At 42.1% G+C, this 20,496-nt stretch overlaps 1 protein-coding gene across 1 annotated transcript in view; it reads right to left on the reverse strand.

Moving 5' to 3' along the window:
* ablim2 (actin binding LIM protein family, member 2) overlaps positions 1 to 20,496 on the reverse strand; it is a 187,976-nt gene that overhangs the window by 9,416 nt on the left and 158,064 nt on the right. The window contains exons 17-22 of the mRNA XM_050067006.1: positions 13,529 to 13,566; positions 13,198 to 13,306; positions 13,015 to 13,073; positions 7,313 to 7,373; positions 5,540 to 5,547; positions 5,355 to 5,435 (exon numbers count right to left, since the gene is read on the reverse strand). Of these exons, the coding sequence (XP_049922963.1) occupies positions 5,355 to 5,435; positions 5,540 to 5,547; positions 7,313 to 7,373; positions 13,015 to 13,073; positions 13,198 to 13,306; positions 13,529 to 13,566 (356 nt within the window). The remainder of the gene's footprint in view (positions 1 to 5,354; positions 5,436 to 5,539; positions 5,548 to 7,312; positions 7,374 to 13,014; positions 13,074 to 13,197; positions 13,307 to 13,528; positions 13,567 to 20,496) is intronic.

Consider the following 20,496-nt stretch of genomic DNA (forward strand, 5'->3'; position numbering starts at 1 on the left):
AACTCCAGGTGAAACTACTCCGAGTTGATTAAACTGATTCAAATCAGCTGTTCTGGAAGCGGAAACTCAGAGTTTCCTATCTCAGAGTAGATCAACCCAGAGTTCAGGATTAGACTCAGAGTTTGTTGAACCTGCTTTGTGAAACGGACCCCAGCTGATCAGAATCGGTTCAATCAACTCTGAGTATGTTCAGCCTGAGGGAAGCACGTTTACAGTGAGCACCAAAAGACATCATCAGTGGAGTACAGATAACCTGATTTTCAGTAGCAGAAAGTGGAGTTAAAAGCAGAGCCACTTATTCCATTGGAGATTTTGCCCCATAATATTCTTCTTTGATAATCCTTCCTGGCCAGGGAAAACCACAAAACGGGCGCAAGTCTGTTCAGAGCCAGAGTCACTTTTCTTACGGCCGGACATACTGTTGCCTTGCTGATGTGTTCAGTGTCTCTGATGTTATAAAGAACACTGCCACTGCTGAAGAATCAAAGGGCAATACATAAAATTTTCTCTGATAATAATGTAAATCCAGGATGTGAATATTTGTTATATCTGTGTGGAACAGATTGTTAAGATAAAGAGTGTGAGGTGAAATTGCATCTTTCATATAGACACTCCTCTGGGGAGAAATCCAAACGGGGTTTAATCACCATGTCCTTATGCAACAACCTCTGAATAAACTGTGCCTCAACATTCACGACTTTATTCACAAAAGGACACGCCATGTTTCTCCTTCCTGCAACACGCTCAGCAGGTGATCACCCTTTGGCTTAGATGAAGCAAACCTGCGAACCAGCAGCAAAGTATGTTGCCATAGTTACTGACTCAGGGTTACGCTGAACTGGCTTTGTGAAACGGAAAACTTAGAGTTTCCCTCATCTCAAGCTTAAAATACTCAGAGTTTTCACTAATCTTGTTTTCTGAAAAAGGGCCCTGGTTGGCCCTGATTGGATTGCTGGAAAGTGCTTAGGGTGACACCAAGTCTAGACTAATACAGAGAGCAAAACAGAATGTTGAGCTCATGTCATCAGGATGGTCTTACCAGGCTAAACAGCAGGCTCCCGGGTGAGAGTCTGGACTTAGATTGACCCATCCACCTCCCCTCCTGCCCACCCCACATGGACTTTCTCGCTCTATATACTACAGTTGTTGCCCGCTGTGTCAGAAACTGCCCAGTGCGTATTATAATGCTGTGAAGGGTGCCTCTGTGTGACAGTTTCTGACACCGAGTTCGACTGACAAAACTGTAATATTTGGTCGTCTGCAATAGTAGTGCTTTGGTGTCCCAAGTGATCTTTTGTGCCCGATGTAGCCTTTTGGAGCATCCATATTGTAAATTATATAGCTTACAGGACAAATCGCTGAATGATCATCAGTCATTTGAATGCTATCATCAAAGTTTACAGACATGTTACATGAGGAATGTCTTTGAACCAGCAATTTGGGCAACACAAGCACTTTAGAATTTAAATGGGGCTATAATCATGTGAAACTTCATTTGAGACTATGTTACTGAATAAAGTGTTTCCTGATTTTAACTGAAGAAACTTACTGAAAATTCAGATTCTCTAAATGGGTGGTGTAAGAGTAACAGCTGCAGAAAATGACTTATTACAGGACATTAAATTCAATTGTACTTAATTTTCTATTTCAAGACATGAACCTTGGTGTGATGACCAAGTCCTCACACCAAGGTATTGGATGGGACCGAGGATAGTGCTCTGTGTAGGCCTAATTGGGGACCAAACCTAAACTGATGCCACAGATTTGAAAGAACACTATCAGTGTACTGTGACATTAGGATTTCAATTAAATCAAACTAAAGGCTTCAAACAAACTGGGTTGTATAAGGTGTTGTCCAACCAAATCTAAAGCCAAAAGTGTTCAGATGTGTTCCAAATGGCTACACTCAAGGTGGGAGCAAAAACTATAAAAATGAGAGGCATCATAAAATATGCTGGTGCCACTATACACTTCCTATTGTCTAAAGCCACAATCACACAGAAAGTGTTTTAGCAGCTGCAGGTGTCTTTTTGTAATTGTTTTTAATGAGAGTGAAGGTTTTTGTAATTGTTTTAATGAGAATAAAGCTTTTTGCTCGCCGTTTTTGTGCTGCTATGTGCCTCGCATTTCTGTGCTCTAGGCACCTGACACTTTTGCCAGAGCACTCTGAACTCCTCCAGCTGAAAAAACTTCAACTCAACCCACATCATCTATGCTTTTTTCCCCATTGTCCAATCAGACGGCCTTCTGTGGTGGTCACGATAAATTTACAGTTGGTAAACAATAGAGGAGAAACTGGTGGTGCTCAGTTGCTCAGCAGGACAACTCCTTGTAGTTAGTATTACTTTTTGTTATGTTAGGCCCGACGGTAGGCAGCAGGTTCTCAAACTGCCCCCGAGTCATCCTAAAATACGCCTGGAAACAGCCATCGTGGAGGCAAAGCTCCTGATCCCCCCTCTTTTTTAGGGTCTCATGTACCCAAACAGATCTCTGTTTCCCTGTGCCCGACAAACTATTTGCTGACAGCCTCTCATTCTCAGCCAGAGCTATAGCAAGTACCCTCTGCCTGACAATTTTGGAAACTAGACACTAATTACTGTCAAATAAATATATACATGGTAGATTGAATACATGGGAAGGTTAGGATAAGGAGGTGATGGGGTGGTTGCCTGGCATTCGATGAAAAAACAAAACAAAACAGTGTGGTGTGCCTAAGAAAGCAAGGTGAGCCTTGAGGACACAGTAACCAGCACTCTCTAGCCTTCTTCTAAAACACACTGCTACCTACTGACAGCAGAATATTTTCTAGCTCATTTTCATTTTGTGCTTAACTTGAGTACCATCAGTGTTTCTTCCTTTGATACACTTTTATTAATTACCACTTGAAAATATAATATTGTCACGGTGGGGCAGCGGTTAGCATTGTTGCCTCACAACAAGTGGGTTCCTAGTTCGAACCAGTGGTGGGGGGGTTCGAACCGTGTCAGTGTGGGTTTTCTCCGGGTAATCTGGCTTCCTCCCACAATCCAAAAACATGCAGGTTAATTGGCGACTCTAAATTGCCCGTAGGTGTGAACGTGTCAGCCCTGCGATAGTCTGGCAACCTGTCCAGGGTGTACCCCACCTCTTGCCCAATGTCAGCTGGGATAGGCTCCAGCCCCCCCGTGAACCCCACCAGGATAAGCGGTTATGGAAATGAATGAATGAATGAATAAATGAAAATATCAAATCTAAGCTGAACTAATATGAAATCACAGCTGAATCTGACTACTGAATCAGCATTGAGTTGTAATGTATATCACAAATGAAACTCTGGCTAAAGTTCAGTCAGGAAGACAATACTTTTCATGCTCAAGCAGTACATTTTCTTTCCAACTCCGCCATTAAAACCTCACACGCATGCCTACTCACTATCTCTAGGTGCCATTGTCTGGGGCTGTCAATTGAGTCATCAGCGGTTCTTCAGCTGATTCACAATTAACCAACAGCACAGCGACACACCTTCTCTCTTAGCCTATCGTCTTACTACTTCTCATTTGAAATATGGTTCTGTCTCTGCTGTGGTTCTTTCTTTCTTTCTTTCTTTCTTTGTAGTTCTGCAGTCATGCGCACCCTCCACCTCCCCATCACCATCTAGGCTTTACAGATTCATCCTTCTCATCCACCTCAACAGTCAGCAGCCTCAAACTCATCAGCCACCACCACCACCAGGGTCTGGACTCCATGGGGTGATACATCTTGCTGCCGCTCAGATGTCCCTTGATCACAAAATATCTCCCTCTGGTATCCAAGCACCAAAGACTTCTGTCAAATCTAAATCAGCACAAATCATCTGTTAATCTGTACACTCATTCTGTGTAAAATATTATCTTACTTCATTATTCTGTCTCTGCTGATATAAATGTATCTGTATGTTTCTTTATGTATTTAGATATTCATCATATCATCTGAGGAGAGATTCACACAGAGGCTGTAGCATGATTTTCAAAATAAAGAGGTCCACACATCCCATGACACATGACATTCTTTTACCAGCCACACGATAAGTCTGTAACATGTTCATTTTTTCATGTTAATTTATTCATTTAACTGGTCTATTCAATTTTCTGCCAACTTTATCCTCCAACATGATATTCTAAATGCAATTTCAAAGATTTCACCACACTGTCAGAAATATAATTCTGGTTGAGAAACACTGTTTTTTTCTCTAAGAAAAGCCTAAGTTAAAGATATTGAGTCCTACAACATAATTTGTGCCGAAGTGTAGAATGTGAACTTAACATGACGTAGGTGTAACTGCTAGCAATGAATACCCAGCCTGTGGAAAGATATCAAACCTTAGTAGTTTCTACTATTCTAGTTTCTACTATAACTAGCGGGCCCAATAGTGGGGCAGCTATTTAGATTCAGTCTTGAGATGAAAACACTTATTAGTTTTAGTCACATTTCAGTAATTTTTATGCTTCATAGTTTTAGTCGACAAAAATTCAACGTTTTAGTCAACCTTTAGTCATTATGTTTTCTATATGTTTTTAAATCTTTAAACTAATCCAGTTGAGGCTAATTCATATATCAGAAATTAGAATCAGGGTGACAATTTCTTCACACTTGCAAATTGTCATTTCTGCAGCAGTTTTTGACAGGTTTAAGGGGGGATTTATGATTTATACTTACCGATCATTATTTGAAAAGCTCAACATATCTCTATTTATGTTCTCAAATAACTGATCTAAGACAACTAGGATTTGTACCAAGCTTCATTGTATACTCTGACTTATACATCTCACTGTTAAGAAACAGAAAAAAAAAATGATTAAAGCCTGAATTCTTTCTTAATCTGCAACATGTTAGTTTGAAGGTTTGAACACATGTCCTCTCACAGACTTGGTGATTAAAACTAGACTTTCATCTCTGTCAGAGAAAACTGATCAGACTTCAGACTGTTTACTTACAGTACAGCTACACTCACAGACAACTAAGCCTCCTAGCTGCCTGTCAAAAGGCATCAAACTATAAACCTTCCCCAGTCTGGACTCTGGAGTCCTGCAAGGATCAGCTGTGAAGTCAGGCAGCCAGTAGCAAAACATCCTGGCACTGACTATTGACTGAGTTTGCCAGCCTGTTGCTCATGCGAAGTTGTGAAGAAGTTCACAATTTACCAGCAGTAATAATATTGCCACATTTATAAAACTGGAGATTGCACTTCTCTGAGCCTTTTATCCTGTGTGGCTTAACCGTCTGACCCAAAATACACCATTCTGATTGTAAGTCAGTTCAACATTTTTCTGACTTTTCAATGACTTGTGGTTAGAGGGGAGAAACAGCAGAGCAGGAACAACAAGATGCGAGCTTACCTCCAGTCTGGTGCGATCCACTTCTCTGGGAAGCTTCACTTTCACTCTATGCGTCACTGCCAGGAGTTCATAAGGGTAGATCTGGCAAACACAAAGTAAGCATTGTGGGAGATTTGTTATGCAATACATTTATAATCCAAAAAGCATATTATTTGTAAAGTATTAACAAATTAAGGAAATCTTACCTTGTATTCTGAAAGGGAGGAAAAGAGAGAGAAAGAGAGAATGAATCTGGTGGAATAGCAGACCTATAATAAAAAAAACTACCAAAACAGAGCCTGAAAATAAATGACACCTTGTGGACTCAAATCTCCTCAGAAATATTGGTTTCACGGAGTCAAAAGCATAAGCATTACACACACACACACACACACACACACACACACACACACCGAACACACACACACACACACACACACACACACACACACACCGAGTTACGAAGTTGGCATCCTGTCATCCTGTGTTGGCTGTTTGCCTCAGAAACAGCCAACACTGTACACACACACACTTGTAAACATATGCCAATAATTGTGCAGCTGGAAAAATGACATCACCTCTCTCCATTGTTACCTCCAGTACTGTAACTAATCTGGAGCCAGAGCTGCAAGGCTCTGCAATATATTCAGGGATTGTAAACTACCCTTAGATCTGTGATTAAGGGATTGATGACGTGAACATTTTCACATTTTATGGTTTAGGAATTCAGCTGATACTTTTATCTGGAGGGAAGGCTTCTCTTTTAGGGATTGAGCCTGTGACCTATGGCAACAAGATAGGTGTGAAGTTATTTTGGGGTTCAAGCTACCAGATGGAAAAGCCCCATTCATTTTCTGCATAGACGACACTAGCTGACTGACATATGAGCACTTCCGAGATTTGGAAGGACATGAAACCCTCCCAGTTGAATCATCAGAACAAAGGATAAGAAACTGTCAAAATACCTGGTTCTTTGAGTAAACTAGAATTACAGCCCTGCAGTTGTATGCCTCCGCGCACCAGTCAAGTTTCTCTTACAATTAACATCCATGTCTGTCAAAACATGGATGCTTCACACACACATCTTCCCCCTGACAGCACAGAAGATCTATACAATCAACATAGTTTCAAGGTGGACACCAAAGATTAGTGTCACCAATTCAGTATCTGACCAAATGTCTCCCTTTCTGTTCCTGAGGTATGACATTGAATAATGGCCAGAAAACTGTTTTATGCTGAACATTATGTCAAAATGAAGTTGACCTTTGACCTTTTGGATATTAAGTGTCATCACTTCATTATTCTATCCTATTAGACATTTGTGCGAAGTTTTGTCATAATTAGCATATAAATTCTTGAGTTGTGGCCAAAAACATTGAGATCTCACCTTTGACCACAAAATTCGAATCAGTTAATTCTTCAGCCCAAGTGAACATTTGTGCCAAATTTCAAGAAATTCCCTCAAGCTGGTAAAGACCAGCTGAAGAAAGACCAAAAAAAAAAAAAAAAACAGGCATCAGATGAGGCTTTTCTGGCTGACTGCAGTCAGCTTCCCATCCTGCTGATATCAGGGGCTTTTTGACTTTAGCCTGTTCTCCAGCAGTGAAACACATGATCAGATGGATTAAGGTTCAGTGACTGACATATAACTGTTTAAGCATCCTCCAAGGTATGTTTACTGTCCCAAAAAAGCTACAAGACCGACACAGTTAGCCAAAATGTTATTGTGAACACCCACAGTCTCAAAGCTTGAAGAAAGACAATAACATCAGAGATTGTCTCATTTCAAATCCAGAGTGCTGGAGTAGAGCCAAAAGGATAAAGTCTTACCATCCAAATATCTGCACAGTGCATTGTATGTATTTTCAGCGTTTAATTGATGCACTCATCAACACTGAAAAAAGCTTGCGAACACTAACATTAAGAGAAACAGAACTAATAGAAGGAGATGAACATGGTGCATTAATTTTCATTCTCACCTCTCATGCCTCCCCAGCTCTGGGAGTCTGGGTCCATTTCATCCTCCACCATCTCAGCAGCCTATGGGAACACAGACACATGTAAACATAGCCCTGTTAGATCATTATTCAGATGTCCTCCTCCATGCTGCCAAGAACACTGCTGGTCTTAATCAAAACCAGGGTTCACCTGAAAGCCCTTTGGTCACTGTTGCTCCCCTTGATTTGGGCCCATTCTTTCAGTGTGACAAATAGGAGGCATGTGTGGCACATTCTTTTGATAGTTATCTTAAATCACTGAGGGCCCTATTTAAACGATCTGCAGTGCAAGGTCTGTGCATAGGGCATAGGGCAAGTGCATTTAGACTTTGCAAGTTAAACGGCACACAATCTGGGCATAAATTAAGGTGCAAGGGGCAAAGGGATTGCATTTAGTCCCTTAAAGGTGGAATCTATTATTCTGGAAAAAGACTGATGACAATTGAACTCAAAACCCAAACAAACACACATGCTCCTTCAGAAGCTCTGCCTCCCAAATTCATGGACGTGCATTGCCAAGGCAACAACAGTAACAACTGGATGAGCCAGTGAGCAAATGCAACTTTGTGTCTCTGTAGACCAAAGACTTTGAAAGGCCAAGGTGCTAACTGTCAGTCATTTTTTAATTTGGCCAATCGGAGTCTTATAATCCCCTGTCACTCAAAAACTTATTTAGCAATATGCTGCCCGAACCGGCTGGTTTTCAGCCTTTCGTGTTGCTTCTTCCTGATGTTGCTGTTGCTTGGAATTGCTACATCTATCGCCACTGCAGTCTTCTGTTGTTTGTCCATCAACACACTGTCCAGTTTCTTAGCCATCACCAGTTTGTCAGTCTAAATCTGGAAGTCCCACAGGTTGCTCGGTCATTCTCAACCACCTTAGGAGGTGTCTTCCATTCTGACCCTGGGACTTCCGGCCCATACTCAGTGCAGATCTTCTTGTACACTGTGCCAGCCACTTGGTTATGGTGGTCCATGTACGCTGTTCCTGCCTGCATCTTGCACCCTGCTATTATGTGCTCAACTATCTCAGGAGCATCTTTGCACAGCCTGCACCTGGGGTCCTGTCTGGTATGGTAGACCCCTGCTTCTATTGGTCTTGTACTAAGTGCCTGTTCCTGTACTGCCATGATTTGTGCTTCTTTGCTGTCTTTCAGTCCAGCCTTTTGCAGCTACTGGTAGGATTTCTTGATGTCGGCCACTTCTTCAATCTGTCAGAGGTACATGCCATCTAGGGACTTGTCTTTCCATGATGGTTCGTCCTTGTCTTCTGCATTCTTGGATTTCTGCTGCCTGAAGTGTTCACTTAGCAGCTCATCTTCGGGGGCCATCTTCCTGATGTATTCCTGGATCTTGGTTGTTTTGTCCTGAACATCTGCAATGCTGCCCTCTGGTGGTTCAACCCCTTGGTTCCAGTTGTCTTCTCTCTCTTGGACACCATCGGACCACACTTATGTAGTCCAAATGACATCCCAATGTTATTGCTGTAGATCCTGGTGGGGTGGATCAGTGAGTTGATGTCTCGCTCACTCCTGGCATACAGCTTGATGTCATCCATGTAGAGGAGCTGACAGATGGACCTGCATTTGTATAGCGCCTTTCTAGTCATCTAGTGACCACTCAAAGCGCTTTTTACACTACGACACATGCACCCGTTCACACACACATTCATACACTGGTGGCCGAGGCTACCATACAAGGTGCCACCAGTTTTAACACACTCGGAACAGCCATCGGGAGCAATTTGGGGTTCAGTATCTTGCTCAAGGATACTTCGACATGCAGTCTGGAGGAGCCCGGGATCGAACCGCTGATCTTTTGATTGGTGGACGACCCGCTCTACCTCTGAGCCACAGCCGAGGCAGATGGTTGCTCCACTTCGGAACCAGTGTCCGTAGCCACTATATTTTATTCCAAGCATTCCAGTATCCATGTGTGTGGCATTGAGTCGTAGGCTTTCTTGTTGTCAATCCAGGTGGTGCACAGGTTGATCTGCCTGGTCTTGCAGTCTTGGGTGACTGCTCTATTGACCAGTAGCTGGTGCTTGGCTCCCCTGGTATTACTACCAATTCCCTTCTGGGCCTTGCTCATGTATTGTGCCATGTGCCTATTTATCTTAGCCACTATGATGCCTGACAGGAGCTTCCATGTTGTACAGAGGCAAGTTATTGGCCAGTAGTTGGATGGGGCCACGCCCTTCTGGGGATCCTTCATGATCAAGATTGTCCATCTCTGGGTGATCCATTCTGGATGGATCCCAATCATCAGCAGCTGGTTCATTTGTGCTGCCAGGCATTCCTGGAGTGCAGTTACTTTCTTTAGCCAGTAGGTGTGGATCATGTCAGGGCCCAGCGCTGTCCAGCTCTTCATACCCAATACTCTTTCTTGGATGTCTGCTGTTGTAATGGTAACTGGCCTCCTTCTCCCATATGCTCTTCCAGTATTGTTCAGTTTCAACCCTGTGTGGATCTATTCTCATGTTGTTACCTTGCCCTCATGCTATTACCACTGAGAGTACACTTTGGATGGTCGGTGATGATGACATCCCCACTTTGACCTGTCGGCCTGGCTCCCCCTTGCTGTAGCATGTTTGTTGTACCTCATCAATCTCCAGTTGTAACAGTTGCTGTTTGTGGATGTTGGAACACTGGGCTAGGAGTTGTTTCTTTGTCAGTGTAGATGTTGGGTTTCAAAGCTTCCATACATCCTCTGCTTGTAACCTGTCTCGCGGGGTTACTTGTATAGCAGCATTCCAACAATTTCATATTCTCTGCTCTTGTCTATCTATGTTTTGTTCCAGTAGCCCATTTCTCATCAGAATGCCCCGGTTTCCCAACACCTGACGTAAACCTGGTTGACCCGGGTGATGTTCGAGATGGTACGAGTCACTCATCCTGAGGTAGACTGGCCGCATTAAGAACCTTGCCTAAGGGTTCAGACTGGATATGTGTTATCTGCCCTAACCAGGATTTGAATCCTGATATCCCACGCCAAAGATAATAGCCTTAACCACTGAGCTATATATATAAGCAAAACTGTTTTCAAAGCTTTTCATGACCAGTGTGTGTGCCCCTTGTAACTAGTACAGTAGCATGCAGAAGTTTGGGCACCCCTGGTCAAAATTCCTGTTAACTGTGAATAGTTAAGTAAGTAGGAGATAAAGATGGAACATGCTTCTCAACATGTTAAGCAAGATTATTGCTTTATATTTTTTGTACAATTTTAGAGTGAGAGAAATTGAAAGGAGCACCATACAAAAGTTTGGGCAACCCGAAGACTTTTGACAACTTTTACAAGGGTCTCAGACCTTTATTAGCTTGTTAGGGCTATGACTTGTTCATAATCATCATTAGGAAAGGCCAGGTGATGCAAATACCAAAGCTTCATAAATACTCTGACTCCTGAAACCTTGTCCCAACAATCAGCAGCCATGGGCTCCTAAACAGCTGAAGAGCACTCTAAACTAAAATAACTGATATCCACAAAGCAGGAGAAGGCTATAAGAAGATAGCAAAGTGTCTTCAGGTACCTGTTTCCTAAGTTTGTAATGTAATTAAGAAATGGCAGTTAACAGGAACTGTGGAGGTCAAGAAAGACCAAGAACATTTTCGGAGAGAGTTGCTCATAGGATTGCTAGAAAGGCAAATCAAAATCCCTGTTTGACTGCAAAAGACCTGCAGGAAGATTTAGCAAACTCTGGAGTGGTGGTGTACTGTTCTACTGTACAGTGACACCTATACAAATATGACCTTCATAGAGGAGTAATCAGAAGACAACCTTTCCTGTGTCCTCACCACTGATAAGTTAAAAGAACTGAGGACTCTAGTAAGAGCCAAGGGGGCGGACTGCGTGTCTATACGAACAATAACTGGTGCACAAACACCGCCATTATTGATAGACATTGCTCTCCATACTTAGAGTTGCTGGCAGTTCAATTCAGGCCACGGGAGATGTCCGTTTTTGTTGTCACGGCTGTGTATATCCTACTAGATATATATGCTAATGCAAGACTCTGCTACATGCTAACAGCAATAAACAATAGGGCGCATATCCCGACAGGGTGTTTATCGTGGTCAGTGAGTTAAATCATGTCAACCGGTTTCTACCGTGCAATGGTAGTTGCACGGTAGAAAGCATTATTGCAATAACAAGCACACTGCACTTTGCTGTTTTATGTACTTACATCATTGCAATAAACAGCACACTGCACTTTGCTCTTTTTCATGTACTTACACTTTATACTTTATAGGCTACTTATCCACTGTTTTTTTAATGTGTGTGTACGTCGTGCATGCATGTGAGTGTGTGCAAACAGTTCTGCTTAAGGAGAGACAACACATTTTGTTTTATCAATTTCAATTCAATTCAATTTTATTTATAAAGCCCAATATCACAAATCACAATTTGCCTCAGAGGGCTTTACGGCATATGACATCCCTCTGTCCTTTGGACCCTCATAGCGGATAAGGAAAAACTCCCCAACAAAACCCCTTTAACGGGGGAAAAAAAATGTATGCTACATGCAATGACAATAAAGGCATTCTAGTTATCTACTTGTAAAATAGAACTATTTGGACGCAATGAGCAAAGGTATGTTTGGAGAAAAAAGGGTGCAGAATTTCATGGAAAGAACATCTGTCCAACTGTTAAACACGTGGGTGGATCGATCATGCTTTGGGCTTGTGTTGCAGCCAGTGGCACGGGTAACATTTCACAGGTAGAGCGAAGAATGGATTCAGTTAAATTCCAGTAAATTCTGGAAGCAAACTTCACACCATCTTTAAAAAAGCTGAAGATGAAGAGAGGATGGCCTCTACAACAGGACAATAATCCTAAACACACCTCCAAATCCACAATGGACTACCTCAAGAGGCGCAAACTGAAGGTTTTGCCATGTCCCTCACAGTACCCCAACGTAATCATCATTAAAAATCTGTGGCTAGACCTCAAAAGAGCAGTGCATGCAAGACGGCCCAAGATCTCACAGAACTAGAGGCCTTTTACAGAAAGAATGGGTGAAAATCCCCCAAACAAGAATTGAAAGACTCTTACTCTCACTCTTACTCTTACTCTCACTACTAAGTACTGAACATGCAGGGTGCCCAAATTTTTTGCTTCAGGCCCCTATCCTTTTTTCTTATTTTGAGATTGAGTAAGAGATAACAAAGTTAATCTTGCTTAAAATTTTGAAGAAATATGTCATCTTTAACTTTGTGCCTTTTGGCGATCAGTTTATCTTCTACTTACCTTACTATTCACAGTAGATGAAATTTTGACCAGGGGTGCCCAAACTAAAACTTAATTGGACATAAAAACAAAGGAAAATGGTATGATCTTACCAAAATTATGTGCTGTAAAAACCCTTCAAAGTTGACCCACTTCTCTACTTGCTAACTGTGTTAACCAGGGGAACACTGAAAGGTGGGCGCTACACTTTTGCAGTGGTAACATACACAAATGCACTAACATGCACAAGCAGCCAGACCGGCTGAAGAAGCCAGGGTCACAACACACACAGAGGGAGTGTGACTTCATTCTCTGTTCATGATATACCAATACTCCATTAAATCTTTACACAGAAAATAGTGCCATTGTATTAATGCTATGAATACTGCATACAGAACCTTTAAGTACATGCTCATGTCCTACTACACTATGTGCTGGCACACAGATTTAGCAGCTCACCTTGTAGATGCCATTCCTTCCATAGCCAGGTAAGGATGCAGACTTATTGTAGGGGAAATCTGCCAAAATTAAAAAAAAAAAAATCTATATCCATTTTCATTTCATGCTTAAGTTTCCTGTCAATATCTATATTATTTGATTCATGTCAACCACACCTGGCTGAAGTTGTGATTTGCTACTCACTGGGCTGGGAGGTGTCAGTGGGAAGACTGCAGGTGGATTTGCGGGGGTCCAGGTCTTCTGGACCAACCTGTCCATCAATCTCACTCTTTAAGATCATCCAACTGGTCCTCTACATAGAGAGCAAGAGAGAGAGAGAGAGAGAGGGGGGGGACAGGCAGACAGAAATATGGAAAGAAATGATGGATGATGGTAAAGTATGAGTTAGTTAATTAGTAAATGGATGTACAGTATTTGTAAAGTTTGAAAGTTACTTGAGAAGAGACAGATAAAGAAACACACATGTGTGCGCACACACACACACACACACACACACACACACACACAGACCCACCTTGCTATCCTCCCCATCCTGCCAGGAAGTTCTAGAAGCTGTAAAACAGTCAGATGTTAATGTGCTGGATCATCTGCCTGTACTGTACTGCACTATTAACTTGACAGTACTGTAAATCACCCCTGAACCATGACATCATCAGCTGCAGATGCTATCTACGGGGAGCTGGATGAATAGCAGTCACTAACATTTGTATAAACACTGTACTTTGAGGGATGCACTGACATTTTGGGAGTCTGAGCCATTTCTCACAGAGCAAGATATCTAAACAACTACAGTCCTGATTACAGCGTACAGGTAAGGATATCCATGGTCCCATGAGTATAACTGCAAGTGATCTGAACCCCTGGCCCTAGTAAAGACTCCTCCTTGACAAATATTTTGATCCATGGCACTCTGCATTGATAAAAATGGCTAGATTTCCATTAAATTTGAATATTAATGGTTCCCATAGGATAAAACCAATGATTGGGTGACCTCCTGTCCTTTTCTCTGTTGCTACCATCATTCCAAAGTTTCCACTTGTACTCAAGATATACATTTAAACTGAAATAGGAAATTACTATAAAACTGATTTTTTTTTTAAAACCCGACTACTGACATGTAGGGGTGGGATTCACCTGAGGACCCACAATACAATGTTATCATGATACTCAGGTCACTATACAATATTATTGCGATATTAAATGTATTGTGATATGTTGAGTATTGCAGTAAAATATATTGTGATATATTACCTTTTTTTCCAAATCCAAATTAGGAAAACTTTGTAAACATAGGTTTTATTTAATAAGATAAAGTTTTCAGACTGTTCATCTTACTTTAATCATTTTTATTGCAGCACGATGTGATGCAAAGCAGACAGACTGACAAACACTGTCATACACTGCATACACCTGACAAACTTTATGATGTAATTTGAGGTGTACTTTGCAGACCAGCCGTGAGTAAGCAGCATGAGCAACACTGGGCTCAGTACACACCCCTGAGGTAAACCTGTGCTCACTGTAATGGTGGATGATGTCTTGCTGCCAATTCTGACCATCTGCTGTCTCTTTGTAAGAAAGTCCATGACCTAAATGCAGGTGCCAGTGTCTATGCTTAGCAGCTGCAGTTTGTCCACCAACTGTTGTGGCAAAATCGTATTAAATGCCGAACTGAAGTCGATGAGTAGGATCCTGGTGTTCTTAGCCTCCAGGTGAGTTAAGGTGAGGGGGACCAGGGTGTATATGGCGTCCTCCGTAGACCGGTTTGCCCTATAATGGCATTTTATGGGGATATAATGTACTCCATGACAAGCCCCTAAAAGCACTTCATTGCTACTGAGGTGAGGGCTACAGGGCGATAGTTATTTAGACAGTCAGGTTTGGCTTTTTTGGGCACAGGGACAATGGTGGCACTCTTAAAACAGGAAGGCACTACAGCCTGGCAGAGAGAGTTAAAATGCCAGTGAAGACATATGACACTGCTCGCAAATCGCATGTGTCAAAAATTCCAATATAAGTCCAGATGTTTGATTTAAACGCTGCCGACGCATTTTTGATTTCTTTCTCCTTGCCTCCATCTTTGTTTTGATGAACTTCCTGCCACTGACTGAGACCTCTGCTGACCTACCCAGGAAAAAAAACATCAGCACCATCTAGATGACCAAAAAAGCAATTGATTTTATTATTCTGGTACCAAAAAGGGTCAGGCTGGGTGCCCACCAGACCCCTGGCTGAAAGTGCTTGAACATGCTGACGTACTGCGGTAAGCGTGTTGTGTCATTTCCGGTGTTTCTGTGATAGTGTCTCTGTGCTGCTCTAGTGTACTATTACCAGCTTGTATTCGGTTTTTCCTCACTTCAGTTGCTTAACATCTACTTCATGTCTTAATCCACACTAGTTCTGTTTAAGCACTTACAGCTCTCCTCTTTTTAACGACTTTCTTGCTAATCTTAGCTGTTGTTTGCACGTTATTAGCCTTGTTAGCTACATTAGCTTCACACTTAGCGGTGGCTTCTCCTTCTCCTGCTCTTTCTTGCTTGGTGTGCCACATGTTCAATTATACCTCTGCCTCCTTTAGTGACAGTGGTAAATGTAACAAGTGTAGTTTATTTGCTGCGTTGGAGGCTAGGCTTAGTGAATTGGAAGCGCGGCTCCGCACCATGGAAAATCACTCTGTAGCTGCGGTAGTTAGCCAGCCCCCTGTGGCCAGCGTGGAGCCACTTAGCATAGCCTCTGCTAGCGGTTCCCCGGTAACCCCCATGCAGCCGGGAGGCTGGGTAACTGTCCGGGAGAAGCGTAGTACCAAGCCGAAGCCAACTGTTCACCACCAGCCTGTTTATGGTTCCAACCGTTTTTCCCCCCTCAGCGACACACCCGCTGAGGAGAAAACTCTGGTCATTGGCAGCTCTATTTTGAGAAACGTGAAGTTAGCAACACCAGCGGCCATAGTCAAATGTATCCCTGGGGCCAGAGCGGGCAACATTGAGTCAAATTTAAAACTGCTGGCTAAGGCTAAATGTAGATTTAATAAGATTGTTATTCACGTCGGCGGCAATGACACCTGGTTACACCAATCGGAGGTCACAAAAATTAATGTTGCCCCGGTGTGTGAATATGCTAAAACTATGTCGGACTCCGTAGTTTTCTCTGGACTTTTTCCCCTGTTAAAGGTTTTTTTGGGGGGGAGTTTTTCCTTATCCGCTGCGAGGGTCCTAAGGACAGAGGGATGTCATATGCTGTAAAGCCCTGTGAGGCAAATTGTGATTTGTGATATTGGGCTTTATAAATAAAATTGACTGATTGATTGATAGTTTTATACAACCAGTGTCTGTCCCCCGACCACCTAAATTATCTAAATCTAAAATTAAACAAAGAGGAGTTGTGCATAACAACCTAATACAAATTAAAACCTCTTCTGTGACTGAAAGACAATACAGGAGAATTAAATGTGGACTGTTAAATATCAGGTCTCTAACATCTAAAGCAGTATAAGTAAATTAATTAATATCAGATAATCATATTGATTTACTCAGCCTCACTGAAACCTGGCTGTGTCAAGATGATTATGTCAGTCTAAATGAATCCAGTCCTCCCAGTCATAATAATACCAACGTTCCTCGAGGCAGCAGCCGAGGAAGGGGAGTTGCAGCCATTTTTAACTCTAGTCTGTTAATCAGCCCTAAACCTAAACTAGATTATAATTCCTTTGAAAGCCTTGCTCTTAGTCTTTTACATCCAACCTGGAAAACCTAGCAGCCACTTTTATTTGTTATAGCGTACCGTGCTCCTGGCCCGTATTCTGAATTTGTATCTGAATTCCCACAGTTTTTATCCAGTTTAGTTCTTAAATCAGATAAAGTTATTATTGTAGGTGATTTTAACATTCATGTTGACGTTGATAATGACTCCCTGGCTACTGCGTTTATTCTATTATTAGACCTCATTGGCTTCAGTCAGGGTGTACATAAACCCACTCACTGTTTTAACCATACCCTCGATCTAGTTCCGACGTATGGAATTGAAACTGATAACAGTCTTTCCACAGAATCCCTCTCAATCAGATCATTATTTAATAACTTTTGATTTCTTCCGACTTGATTACACGCCACTCAGCAACAGTTACTATACTAGATGTTTATCAGGTAGTACTGTTGCAACATTTAAGGCAAAGATTCCATCGACGTTGAATTTAATACCATGTCCTTCTGTAACAGAGGTTTCCCGTACCAACTTTAAACTCTCCCGAATTGATCATCTTGTTGATAGCGCTGCAGGCTCACTGCAGGCTCACTGCGAACAACACTCGACTCTGTAGCACCTCTTAAAAAGAAGTTAACAAAGCAAGTTCGCTCCTTGGTACAACTCTCAATCCTGAAAATTAAAACAAATATCACGAAAATTTGAAAGGAATTGGCGATTAACCAAACTGGAAGAGTCTTGCTTAGTCTGGGAACAAAGTCAGCGCAGTGGCATGTGTACTAACAGGAACTAAGAAACGAGATCATATTTCTCCTGTTTTAGCTTCTCTGCACTGGCTCCCTGTAAAATCCAAAATTTAATTTAAAATCCTTCTCCTAATGTACAAAGCTTTAAATGGTCATGCTCATAGTGCCACATTATCCCACCAGAACACTGCGCTCTGAGAATGCAGGGTTACTCGTGGTCCAAAAAGTCTCCAAAAGTAGATCAGGAGCCAGAGCCTTCAGCTATCAGGCTCCTCTCCTGTGGAATCATCTTCCTGTAGCGGTCCGGGAGGCACACAACGTCTCCACATTTAAGACTAGACTTAAGACTTACCTTTTTGATAAAGCTTATAGTTAGGGCTGGCTCAGGCTTGCCTTGTACCAGCCCCTAGTTCAGCTGACTTAGGCCTAGTCTGCTGGGGGACCTCCTATAATACACCGAGCACCTTCTCGCCTTTGCTAACACTCATGTCCTGTTACTACATCTCGCTAACTCGGCTGTAGTGCATGTCACTAACTCGGCTTCTTCTCCGGAGCCGTTGTGCTCCACTGTCTCGCAGGTTAACTCATATCGCAGCGGTGCTTGGATAGTGTGATGTGTGTGGTTGTGCTGCTGCCGTGGTCCTGCCTGATGCCTCCTGCTGCTGTTATCATTAGTCATACTTCTACTGTTATTATACACATATGATTATTGTCACATATGTATACTATCAGATATTAATATATACTTTCAACATATTGTACTACAATAGCCGTAATTAGAATTAATTAATGTTGTTGTAAGCTACTGTCATTACTGTCTGTCTTGCATCTCTCTCTGTCTCTCTCTCTGTCTCGTTGATCTGTTCTGTATGACATCTATTGCACGTCTGTCCGTCCTGGAAGAGGGATCCCTCCTCACTTGCTCTTCCTGAGGTTTCTACCGTTTTTTCCCCGTTAAAGGGTTTTTTGGGGGAGTTTTTCCTTATCCGCTGCGAGGGTCCTAAGGACAGAGGGATGTTGTATGCTGTAAAACCCTCTGAGGCAAATTATGCTTTGTGTTACTGGGCTTTATAAATAAAATTGATTGATTGAAAAGTTGCATTAAAATGTGTATTTGCAAAAATCAATAATGTATATAATAGAAGATCGATAATTGGTGTCCATGTATCAATACAATATCACTAGGCAAAATATCGCAATACTATGCTGTATCGATTCTCCCCTCCACCCCTACTGATATGACTCTAACAGTACCTAGATTTTCAGAATGTTGTTTGGTCCACGATTTAATCATCTTATCCCTATTCAAGTTAGTGGAGCGCTGCGAGGGTCATAAGGACAGAGGGATGTCGTATGCTGTAAAGCCCTGTGAGGCAAATTGTGATTTGTGATATTGGGCTTTATAAATAAAATTGATTGATTGATTGATTGATAAACTGAAAGTAGGGGGTTCAGTCGGTGGAAGTCTCTGGTGCACCTGCTCTGTGGGCCCAGTGATGAGGAACCAGTGTGAATAATCCTAGGGCAGTGCCAATTATCCTAGTAATTTTATATGCAGCAGTTGAACCTTTTTTACTTGCATGTGCATGCCCCCTGGAACACCTCTCAGCCAATTTTTCACAGTTGCTACTTGCGAGATTGCATCAACAAAATAAAAAAATCCCCTGTGGCCCATAAAACGTTTTCCCGATAGAACATTATAATAAAAATTACGTCTGTAAAGCTGTTGACAGGACACCTCCAACTGTAAACCAGTTCAGTCCTGACTCTGTGATGACTTTTTGACCCAGGGAGGTTTAATGTGTAAAAATCCATGTCGTCATCACAATGTAAAGTCTATGAGCTGAGCATGAACTCAAGGGCAGGGACAGCGTGGGTTACATCACTGGGTTACATACCACAGAAGTAAATCTGGGATCGAGAAACTTTTTTTGTGGTCTATGCGCCAGGTGAGCAACTCCATTGGAATGAATTGGTGCCATTTTGGCATCTGGTATCCAGGTATCATTGTACTTCTATTCTGATGTGCCGCTCTGATTTTATGCAGTTTTGTCCAGAATTAGGATGCCTAAAATTTCACCTGTTTGCATGCTGAACAAAACTTACAACACACGACATGTTAAAATGTGTTACCATGTACACTGCATTCTAGATAATAGCAGCCTAACTTTGGTGAAAGCCCTCTCATCGTTTACATGCCTTGACCAATGGGCCAAATTCCCACAAAGTAAGTGGAGTCCATTCAAACCTAATGTCACTTTACCAAGCTCTAAGGTTAAACCATTAGGAGCAGTATTTAAAAAACAGAGTAGATAAAGTAGATAAATTATTTTTTCTTGTTTTTTTGGAAGCCAACACACCTTGTGAGTGACATCATGTCTGCTTATATGCATAAAAACCAGGATGCTGACAGACACTTCATACATCTGTAGGACGATGGCATATGCAGCTGATTTACTTGTCATATTCAATTCAGGTGAATATTTCCTCAGGTGATAAGAGTTGCTCAGACTCCTTTGTCCATGTGTTTGTGTGAGTGACCCTGTCATGTGCATGTATATCTTGAGAGCATCTACAGTGAAAACCATACCACATACAAACAATGGTTAGGAGGGACACACTGACATAGAAACTGATCAGTACAATACTAATGCCACCACACAAAGTGAATCATGTACCCATTCACTTACAGTGGACACGATCACAGCATCAATACTAAACCCAACAAATGAGCTGGTGAGATGAGTGCAGACATGCATCAATGAGGTGAGTACATTATCACCTGAGAGCCCCAATGTCAACAATCAGTCCCAAATGGGTTGGATTGTAAAAAAAACAATATTTAAAGTGTGGCTGTGTTGCAGTGTCAGATCAGATATTGAAATGTAACTAGAGAGAAAAGCTCTCTCTTCTTGCAACATCCCAATTAGTGATTTCAAAGTTAGTCTTTTGCTTTTGCCACCTAATGAAAATGTCTGTGACAACACTGATGGGGGGGCGGGGGGGGGGGGGATTGGTTAGAGATGCAACCTACTTA

Source organism: Epinephelus moara, chromosome 17 (assembly GCF_006386435.1).
Source record: "Epinephelus moara isolate mb chromosome 17, YSFRI_EMoa_1.0, whole genome shotgun sequence".
Lineage (NCBI taxonomy): Eukaryota > Metazoa > Chordata > Actinopteri > Perciformes > Serranidae > Epinephelus > Epinephelus moara.